General features: G+C 34.9%; 1 protein-coding gene across 1 annotated transcript; it reads left to right on the forward strand.

Annotated features, from left to right (window-relative positions):
* The first annotated feature begins 7,242 nt into the window (after positions 1-7,242).
* LOC141509223 (olfactory receptor 14L1-like) lies at positions 7,243-8,178 on the forward strand. The gene has a single exon (XM_074218591.1). The coding sequence runs from the start codon at positions 7,243-7,245 to the stop codon at positions 8,176-8,178; it is 936 nt and encodes a 311-aa protein (XP_074074692.1).
* The last annotated feature ends 3,071 nt before the right edge of the window (positions 8,179-11,249 follow it).

Here is an 11,249-nt window from a genome sequence, read left to right on the forward strand (position 1 = left end):
GCCCTAACCAAGCATGTGCTAGTTCCTTCTCACATGGGATTGTACCTGACAACACAGGTTCCCTTAATCTTCACTACTCAGATACCTGACTCCCCATACTATTTAGGAGATGAAAATTCCTGTGTCTGAGACTGAGGCTTCTTCCAAACTAGGTGCTCCAGGACTTGTTGTTTAGAAGGAGCGAGGCTGAAGGAGCTCACAATCCATTCAAATCACATGTCCATCCAGGAGCTTTCTTTAAATATTCTCTGTTTGTTCCAGGAAGAACATGGTTCTAAGCCACCCTCAGTTTCTTTTTGCCACTCTACATTCACTCTGAAGAACTACTTTTTGTCTCATTGGAGGAGGAAATTTGAGTAGCTTGGAGTTTTATGAATTACCTTACCATCTCCCCTGGATCATGTGCCATGCTTCTCATATCATTATGTTTCATAGAATAGTGAATACTGTGTTCAGATTCAATGGACCTTGTGTTATTCAGTTGTTTTGTAATAACTATTTCTAGTGATGTCTATCTTTTATTGATTTAAAATAATTCACATCTTTAAATAAAATATATCTCTATCCCTTCCCTAGAGAACTATTTTTTGAAACAAAGAATGAAAAAGGAAGATGAAAAATGGACAGAGGAAAATTTGGAAGGAGACCACTCAGCAAAATAATTCAAATGTAAAAGGAGTCTAACAATGTAAGCAATGTTGCAATGTTCCACATCCATAAATCTCACCTCTACAAAGAGATGGTGTAATATCTCTTTTTTTTAAGCTCAAGTTTGATTCCATTTTAGTTTTGTCATCGTTTCCATTTACATTATTGCCAAGGATCTTTGTGAATACTGTTTTTTTTTCAGAAATGTACTGGATGGGATCAGCTCCAAAAGGATCTTAGGAGGCAAGTAGAAAATGGAAAGTGCAAACATTTCCATCTCAGAAATCAGCAAATACAACAAATTAGAGCTTGGTTTAAGCCTTTGTAATAAATGTTTATTGACTAGCAGATTGAAAATTTGAATGATCAGAGAAATTTCTAATTTTAAATTGGTCATCACTATATTTTTTCTCCCCAGAGATTCAGTTTGTACCAACACACACCTGATGCTTTCTTGGTTTTGCCTGCAATGCTTTGCATCTTTTCATGTCAGTCTGCCCATCTTTCATAATCACTATTTCTTATACCATTGAATAGTTAAATCAGTCATGTTCCAACAACATGTAAACATTTCCACCACTGCTGGGTAGCTACTTTGCCTTTATCTCTTTGCTACAGTCAGAAATGTTTCTATTAATATTTTCTTATTGAGAGACTTTTGTGTTTGTTAATAACCTCTTTGAGAATCTCTGGCTAGCAGTAAAACCTCTCTGTCTGTCTGTCTGTCTCTCTCTGTCTCTCTCTCCTTCTGTCTTTCTCTGTCTCTGTCTGTCTGTCTGTCTGTCTATCTCTCTCTCTCTCTCTCTCTCTATCTATCTATCTATCTATATATATATATATATATATATATTTGCTTATATGTCTAAATATTTATGCATATACTATTCTGGAGACTTTCAAGTTTTGAAATTTTTTTCTTTTATATGTACCTGAATTGAAGAGTCATTACTGATACTATTACCTATCATTGATGACTGAGGAAGTGTAAACTCAGATAAATTATAGGAATTATATGACATATCCCACAGTAGACTATTATTGGATCTCTGAGGCAGTGCTCAATATTTAAGCAACAATTCTTCTCTTACCTGACTTCTTAAAAAAATTTGTGGAAAGAGAAATTTAGTAAAGACAAACTGGGCAGGTTTAAACATAGTCCTATTTTAAGTATATATAATTGCAGAAGGAATGACTGTACATTTTGGAAAATAATGATCACTGCAATAATAAACATTTACTAATAGTAATATTAATTGTAACTAGCACTTCTATAGCAATTTAAGGTTAGCAAAACACAGCACACACAACATTTTATTTACTGCTCACAGCAACACTAGAGCATAGGTGCTAATATTATCTCCATTATATGGATGGGGTCCTTAAGACTGAGATGGATTAATTGACTTGTTAATGCTCATACATCTAGTTAGAGAGAGAGAGATGCTAAAATCCCTTCCATCTTTCACATCCTATAAATTTGAATTCTTCAGGTTTCTTCCTTTCAAATGTAAAAATGACAGTGTGAAAACTGGCTAAAAACTTCACTTGAATTTTGTGGTTTAATTCAGATTCCCTGTGAAATAAGGGGCAAAGCAATTAAAAAGTTGTACTCACTTGATGGGGAAGGGATTCCTTGGTGGTAATAGGGCTAGAAGGAAGGCTTAGAAAGTTGATACAGAAGGAATCCTTTCTATATTTCTCAGAATTTCCTAAAATATGAAAAACAAGTCTTAAAGGTCATTAAGTCCAAGAATTCCTTTTAACAATACTCCTAATAGGTAATCATCCACACAGCTTTTTCTTGGAATCTTCTGGTAAAAGAGAAGTGATGATCTTCTGAGGAAGTCCATTATTTCCGTGGATAAATCAATTTGAGAATTAAGATAATTTTGCTTATGCTACTGTTGCTGTTTTTTCTATTTCATTAAACATGAATTTAGCTGTCTCTATCTCCCATCTACTGTCCCTAACTCTTACATCACAGGTATAGTTTTATATCTCACTCCATAGCTATTTGAGTACTTGAAGTTAGTTAATAAACTCATTCCTCAATATACCTTTGTCTCTCCCCACATTAAAACTGTCTAGCTCTTTCAGTTTTCCATTCCATGAACTTTCTTTGTATGATATTCATGTGATTCTCATTCTTCTTGATATGTGGTTTAAAGAAATGATCTCTCCACTCTAAGAGTGCCCACATGTATGGCAAGATAATCCACATGATATCCTAATTGTTTCCCTTTGGGCGTCAAGTGACAATCATGAATTGCCTTTCCAAGTCCCAGGCCATTCTTCAGAGATATTGTATTAGATGCTGCACTTTCTACATTCTCAATTGTCTGATAAAGTTTTGTTTTCTGTTAGCCCAGTATCTTATATTTTTCAGTGACAGAATATGCAGGATGACTCTTTTTCCAGTTTGGAAATTTGGTAGGGAATTTGATCATTTTTGACGTGTTTATTCCTGTGAGAGGAAGACATAGAGAAGAAACCATTCCCTGAATTATTGAATTTTCCACAAGGTTTAAGGCAAGTCAGTGTAATGTAATACATAATATGTGTTTCCTGCTTGATGGACTCATCAACACTATCCTCTCTGAAACTCTAACTCATTTATCCATCTCCTCATTGGATTTTTGAATGGGACAATTTGGGTGCAAAGGCATTTTGTTCAATATTTTGATGAGTGTGCAGTTACCTTGGTCAAATATTGAGAGGATTATCAATCTATAAGCATTCCTTAAGCACTGTCATGTTCCAGCTTCTGTTCTAGGTACTATTAATGAAAAGACTAAATACAGGTATTCTCTAGACTGAAAGAGATTACATTTTATAGAAAAGAGAGTATATGACAGGAAGACACATCAATTAATCAACTGCCCATTGATTTATTATTTAAGAGTCTACTCTGTGCCATCTCTGTGCTAGGTGCTGAATACATGAAAGTAAAAATGAAACAACTTTGTCCTCAGTTGGGTACCATTTTTCTGGAAATACCAAGGCCTTTTGTATCCTTTCTTCCATTCTTTCAGTGATCCTTAAAGCATACATTTAGAAAAGCTATTTGAGGCATAGAGAACTCAAGCCATCACATTTCCATTTTTTATACACATTCACACACACTCACTAACATTCAAACACACACACACACACACACACACACACACACACACATACACACACACAGAGACACACATAGACACAACCCTTTAAAGAAATTAACACCTAGATTTCATTCTCGGCTTTGACTGACAAATTAGAGTGAAAACCATTTCTCTCCCTCTCCTTCATTTTAAATAACTCATGAATTGTTATATATCTATCATTTTAGACTTAACATGCACTGTGTCACGTTTATTAAAAAGGGAAGAAGTGATTTTTTCTTTACTGTGAAATTTTACAAGTTCAATTTAATGAAGGAACATGAACAGATCACTCTGTAAATTAGAATCACAAAAACTGAAATATATTTATTATATCATATAACAGATAATGTCATAATTATTCAAATATATTATAAAGTTAAAGATTATGTCATAGAACCAATTCATGATTAATATTATTCTTTCTGACTTCCCTCCTCTCTTTGTATCCATCTAGGGAGTGACTTTATTTGGTACCTGCTTCAGTATTACATTGGCATGTTGAAATGTAATTTGTAACCTAAGGTCACATTCTTATTTATTGTGACTTCTCCCCAGTCCTCTGAGATCCACTTTCAGGTTCAATCAATGATATTACTAAATTTAGATACTTGAGGACAGTTTTAATTGTCATCCTATGATTTCTTTTTTACTTCAGACAATAGAAGGATGAGGCTACCATTTTCCTGGAAAAGGAATTATAACTATCTATGTCTTGGATCCTTCTTCCTTGATATTCTCTCCCCTGGCAATATAAACTTTCATGTAAATTCTTGGGTACTCAAGTTATGAAAAGAGATTAGTTTGCTGAAGAATTTACAAAAGATTGAAATCAGGCTGGTAAAGCTTTCTGAGTTCATAAGATAAGAAGGAGCTAGGCTTCTATGGGATGGTGAAGTATTAGTGGAGGGGATGGGAACTTGCCAGGTTTTGGGAAAGGTTGGCATGTGGACAGAAGATTTAATTTTTATCTGGGTTTCACAAGTAAAAACTTGAAAAAAAGGTTGAGCGCAAGGTTCCATAGGGATCATGTTAATGGCTCTCTGTCCCCATCTCCCAACATGCCTATGTTCTACATGGTGACTTTGAGGGTAAAATGAGATTCCATATGAAATGGCCCCTCCATAAACCCAGAAACTGTCCAGACCTCAGCAAAATGATTACTCAAGAAGACTGATATGGTTGTTCTTATTGATTTCATATTCTGGGAATAATTCATTGCAATTCTTCCAGTGAGATATAGGGCCACTGCGTCATTTCATTGCACCTAGACTAGGAGGAACCACTACCTGACCTCCTGGTGAATTATTAGGAGACATCAATCCTGTCCTTGGCTTCACTGTTGAACTGTGAATTTTAGACAATTTCTTCTGGCTTACAATAGAAGTCTTTATTTCCAAAATTTTGAAATATTTTATAGAATTTTATACTTTTTACCCCTAATCTTGATTCCCTCCCTCCCCACTCCCCACACAAGGCAGTCTGTAATTCTTTATATTGTTTCTATTGTATATATTGATTTCAGTTGGTATGAGAAAGAAATCATATCTTTAAGGAATAAAAGATAGCAAAGTGATAAGAAGAGATAGCAAATTTACATTTTAAGATTACAGGGTTTCCTGTCCTGGTTTTTCCCCAGGTTGGCCTTGATGAATTCAGAAAAGTGGTTTCCATACTGGTCAAAGAGCTTTGGCTACTGCAGGCTTGGCTCTGCATGTCCAAGGCTGTGAGTATCCTCTGCTCTTCTGCTCAGTAACGTTTGCAGAGAATGTGTCTGGCTAAAGAATTGTGGAGTTTGAACAAAGATCAAAGACTATTACCTTTAGTTTAAAAAAAACCTATTATCTATTATTTAATTTTGCTATCTCTTATACTGCATTTTTCTTCCTTAAAGATATGATTTCTCTCTCATCATATTCAACTGAGAACAGTGTATACCACTGAAACAATGTAAAGCCTACCAGAATGCCTTCTGTGGGGGTGTGGGGGAGGAAAGTGAGATTGGGGGAAAAATTGTAGAATTCAAAATAAATTAAGTAAAAAAAGAAAACATAAAAACCCAAAGAAGAAAAGAAAAAAATAATATAACAGGTTTTATTTATAAATGGTATTCTCCATCACAGCTACGCCAAAATTGTCCCTGATTATTGCACTGCAGGAATGAAAATGTCCATCAAGGTTGTTCATCAACCCCATGTTGCTGTTAGGGTGTACAATGTTTTTCTGGTTCTGCTCATCTCACTCAGCATCAGTTCATGCAAATACTTCTAGGCTTCCCTGAATTTCCATCCCTCCTGGTTTCTAATAGAATAATAATGTTCCATGGCATACATATGCCACAGTTTGTTAAGCCATTCCCCAACTGAAGGATATTTGCTTAATTTCCAATTCTTTGCCACCACCAAAAGGCTTGTTATGAATATTTCTGTACCTGTGATGGTTTTATCCTTTTTATAATGTCTTCAGGGTCTAGAAGCAATAGAAGTCTTTATTCCATACTTGGTGGTTTTCTCTTTGTAGACTTGGCCTTCAGTATTGCTCGTTACATAACACGAACTTGATAGTAGCTGGTCATGAAATCAGGAAGATATTAATTCAAATGTGGAATCAGACACTTACTTGCTTTTGTTATGAGAAGTCACTTATAGTCTGTTTGTCACAGTAAGGAACAAATGAGTTATAATTGTATAGAAGGAAAAAAGTGGGAAGAATGGAAGAAACTGAGGATGGAAGGAAGGAAGGAAGAAAGGAAAGAAAGAAGGAAGTAAAAGAGAAACAGCTATCTGTACAATGTATGGTACATACTAGACCAAATGTAAATGTTATTTCATTCCTTTATTGACTTCTTTTCTATTTAATCTCTCCCATGAATTTTAAAATGATATTTAAATGTTTCTTTATAAGGAAAATAATTTTCAATTCAAGGCCATTGTTTTCTGTATGCTTTCCATGTTTATGTAGTCATTCTATGATACAGCTTTGTACCGAGTAGAGTTAACACAATATTGAAGAGATGGAAACTTAGCAATAATAAAAAGTCTCCTTTTTCTGTAGGCTCCTATCAGTCTATTTGTGCATCACAATTTCCTATATTCTGGTTTACAACATCTGGATTCTTTCATTCTCTTTTTTTCCCAGGCAAAAAATATGACCTTAAAACTCTTTTGAACTCCCATCAGCAGAATCTTTCTAACTTAATTAATTGCTCTCCTATGCAAAGGACATCTGAAATGAGAATGAGCTTGAGGGAGAGGACTGAAAGTTGACTCCTGCATTCAAGCAGAAATTCATAAGACTGGAAAAGATCATTGAAAGTTACCCAGGTGATTGTTCTCCCTTTCAGTGCTTTGAATTTAACAAAGCAGTCTTCTGTTTCTCATGGCGTACACAGCTATGTTTCAATGTCTCCTTGATCCCTTCAAAATAATCTTTCTGTTTCCCTAGGAAGGCAATGGTCAATCAAACATTCATCACCAACTTCCTCCTCATGAGCTTCTCTGATGTATGGGAGCTGCAGATCTTACATGCTGTGCTTTTCTTCCTGATTTATCTGGCAGCTCTGATGGGGAATCTACTCATTATTCTTGTTACTGCCATGGACCCACACCTTCAGACTCCCATGTACTTCTTTCTGAGGCATTTGTCTTTCATAGATCTCTGCTACATCACTGTTACAGTACCCAAGGCCATCCTCATCTCCTTAGCCCACAGAAACTCCATATCTATCACTGAATGTGTTATACAGATTTATTGCATTGTTTTATTTTTCTGTGCTGAATTGGCCCTGTTGACTGTGATGTCCTATGATCGATATGCAGCCATTTGCCGCCCCCTTCATTATGAGACTCTCATGAGCAGAGGAGCCTGTGTGCAGATGGCAGCGGCTTCTTGGGCCACTGGATACATTTCAGGCATCATGCACACAGCCAGCATCTTCTCTGAACCCTTCTGTAAGGGTAATAAGCTTGGCCAGTTCTTCTGTGAAATCCCTCATTTGCTCAAACTGTCCTGTTCAAAGTCAAATACTGCTGAATTTGGAACCATAATTGCATTTTCAATTTTGGGTTTGGGATGTTTTCTATTTATTATTATCTCTTATGTCTATATCTTTTCCACTGTTCTAAGGATGCCATCCACAGAAGGCAGGTCCAAAACATTCTTCACATGCCTGCCCCACATCATTGTGACCACCGTATTTTTTTCAACAGCTTTTGGAGCTCATGTAAAACCAACCTCTGACACCCCTTCTGTACTTGACCTGTTGGTATCTGTGTTCTATGTTGTGGTGCCCCCCACACTGAATCCTGCTATTTACAGCTTGAGAAACAAGGACATGAAGACAGCTCTGACAAAGTTAGTGAGGCAAGCCTTTACTCATTTTCGGTAAATCACTTTATATTTACATCTTTTGTCTCCTTTCTTTTAGTCTTTTTTTCCCCTATTTTCTTTTCTTTCACTATCCTCCAAGATAAAGTTCTTTTTATGAGGATATGTACCTAACTCTCATTGTTCTGCCTGGAAATATTTTGTAGAGTAATATAGATTCTTATTCTTAATTGAGTGTGTACATTAATTTATATTTGAACCAATTCTGATAGAAATAAACATTGAGCAACAATTACCAATACCAACATTTTTCCCTTTCTTGCAAAAACTCTAGTATGCCTCATTTCAATCAGAAAATTTACCCAATTCTATCATTTATTTTGTATTTTCCCCACTGCATATTCTTATTTGATACCTTAATTTTCATTTTTCAGATATCATCCATCAAATTCAACTCACCTATCTGTATTTCTATATGACTTTGTTCTAGCTGCCATGATAATTAAAAAGATTCTAATGAATTTTTAGGAGTTATGCATTTTAACCTTAAATCCTTTACATTTTTTTTATTTCTTTCCCCTTGTTTTGAAGCTTTTTTAAGCATTTTATTTTTCCCAAATACAAGTAAAAACAAATTTACTATATTTACAAAAATATTGAATTCCCAATGTTTCTCCCTTCCTTGTTCAACTTCTTTTAAATGGTAGTTAATTTAATATAGGTTTTGCATGTACTGTTACATAAAAATTCTTTCATATTAGTTAAAGTTGTGAAATAATTTTAAAAGCATAACAAGGCATGAAGCAAGTGAAAAAGTATAATTTGATTTACATTCAGAGTTCATTAGCTCCTTTTCTGGATAAATAAATCATTTTCCTGTGTAACTCCTTTGCACTTGACTTGAAAAATGTGTTTCCTGAAAAGAGCTGAATTATTCATAGTTGATCCTCACACAATATTGCTAATATTGTATAAAGTGTTTACCTTGACATTGAACTTTGTAGCAGTTAACACAATCTTTACAGGATTTTCAGAAATCTATTGGCTCATTATTTCTCATTGCACAATTGTATTCTATCACATTCAAATAATATACACAATTGATTTTTCCATTTAATTTCCAGTTATCTTTAAATCATTTTGTTAGAAATCTCAACGTTTAAGATCTTTTTTTTTTTATCAGATTCAGTTGTCCAAACTGTAAGGAAAGTCATTAACAATTTTGAAAGTTATAAAAGAGACATAACTTTGTTCTATGTACTCTATGACTGGTGGGTCAGGAATAATTCTGCTATGTATAGTCAGGGGATTCACTAGTGTTAAGGTTGAGGTTCCTCTTGGGATCCTAGCAGAGGAGAAACGCCCTGCAGATGAAGAAACCATATGAATTCTCCAGTTGATGATGACAGTACTGTTGGCCTCAGAGTTAAAAAAGGAAAAAGAAAAGTATTCTAACCAGCCTGTTGTCCCTCATGATTTCACACCAGCAATAATGTTCAAGACTTTCTTTTGTGCAAGTGGAAAATACATCAGATAAAAGTCCTCTTGCTTGATGTACTCTTAGATTCCCAATTTTTGTTATATATCTCTATAAGTTTCATCACTTCTTCTGTTGCCTTGACAAATAGCCAAGCTACGTCCTGCTTTCCATTACACACACACAAAACTCCAGCTCCCATCTCTCTATTAGCAATAGTTATGTCATGTGTCATACCTAGAATCCTTTCCTTCCTCAACTATATATCTTCTAATCCCTTTTGCCCTTTGGGATTCACATTCAATGCTAGCTTCTATGGAAGTCCTTTTGGATCCCCTTGCCCTGTAGTGTTTTGCCTCTCCGAACAGCCTTGTATCTTCTTCTTGTATTTGTACTGATGTTCTCGATGCAGGCCCATAGCATCTTTCCTGTTAGAAATGGACATGTCTCTATGGATCATTTCATTTTAGTCTCTTAATTCCAACACTTAGCATAATAAAAAGTGTTAGTATGCCAGTACGAAATTCATGATAATTGATTGATATGTATTTTGGCAAATTTGTACATTGACAAGAATTTTAGGTTTCTGAATTACAAACAATAACAAATATTCTCAGATGGACTGTTTATTACTTTTCACCTGTGTAATAACACATCAATGCTCTCTGCCAGGAGACTATTATTTCCCTTGATATAGATCAAAAACAATTCATTCCTTCCTGTTAGTGTGATTCTTATTCATTTCTTCCTGATAATCCTTCTTAGAAAGGCTGCCTCATAGGCTCTTTTGCAATCTTTGTTGTGTCTTTTGACATCTCATGGGCAGAAAAGGACCTCCTGGACTATGTGTATACATCCTTCATTCTCAAATCATAAATGCCTTAGATTTGTTTTTCTTCGTCATGTGTCTCCACGATCCACCTTTATCATTACTTTCTGGCTTAAATTTACTATGCATCATACATATACCAGGAGGAATTTGATTTATCCAAAAATTAAATTCCTCAGAGACTTTGTCAATTGATGACTCAATGACATTAATAGGCCTTGGAAAAATAATGAAATTATATAAAAAAGAAATAAAGATATGTAAAAGTATTAGACAACTTCATTTGGACAATTAAAATGAATACCTCAGTTTAACTTTATGTTAGTTTATTTTCCATCTTCAGTCTTTTTCAACATGAATAAATTCTTGATTTGTTAAATGAGTGCTCCAATCAACTGCCAGTAATGCTCTCAGTAGGAGCAATATTTTCCCTGCTTTTATTTGTTTCTCCCTTTGTGCTTGGTTGGCTATTGTCATTAGGTTGATTCTGGATCACTTATAGAAGATGTGTTCCTCTTCCAAGCCTTCATAAAATAACTACAATAACATCTCTAAGGAGAAAGAGATAATGAATCTCACAACTTCAGGATGATGGTTTCTTCTTTTCGAATCATTTCAGGACATCCACCACGATAGGAATAAATTATTTTGGGAAGAATATGCCACTTTTCAATTTTTATCTATCTCCTCAAAAGATACCAAAAAATTAGCAAACATGTTTCTCCTTTCTCCTACACTTAGGTGATGTTTTTACTGGTTTGGAAGAAAACATATACCTGAGGGGCCATGGCCAAGATAGCAGAGAGAAAGCAGAAACTTTGATGAG

Source organism: Macrotis lagotis, chromosome 1 (assembly GCF_037893015.1).
Source record: "Macrotis lagotis isolate mMagLag1 chromosome 1, bilby.v1.9.chrom.fasta, whole genome shotgun sequence".
Taxonomy (NCBI): Eukaryota; Metazoa; Chordata; class Mammalia; order Peramelemorphia; family Peramelidae; genus Macrotis; species Macrotis lagotis.

Excerpts from the sequence above, each read along its gene's own strand:
- LOC141509223 (XM_074218591.1), top strand. The coding sequence starts at position 7,243 with ATGGTCAATCAAACATTCATCACCAACTTCCTCCTCATGAGCTTCTCT.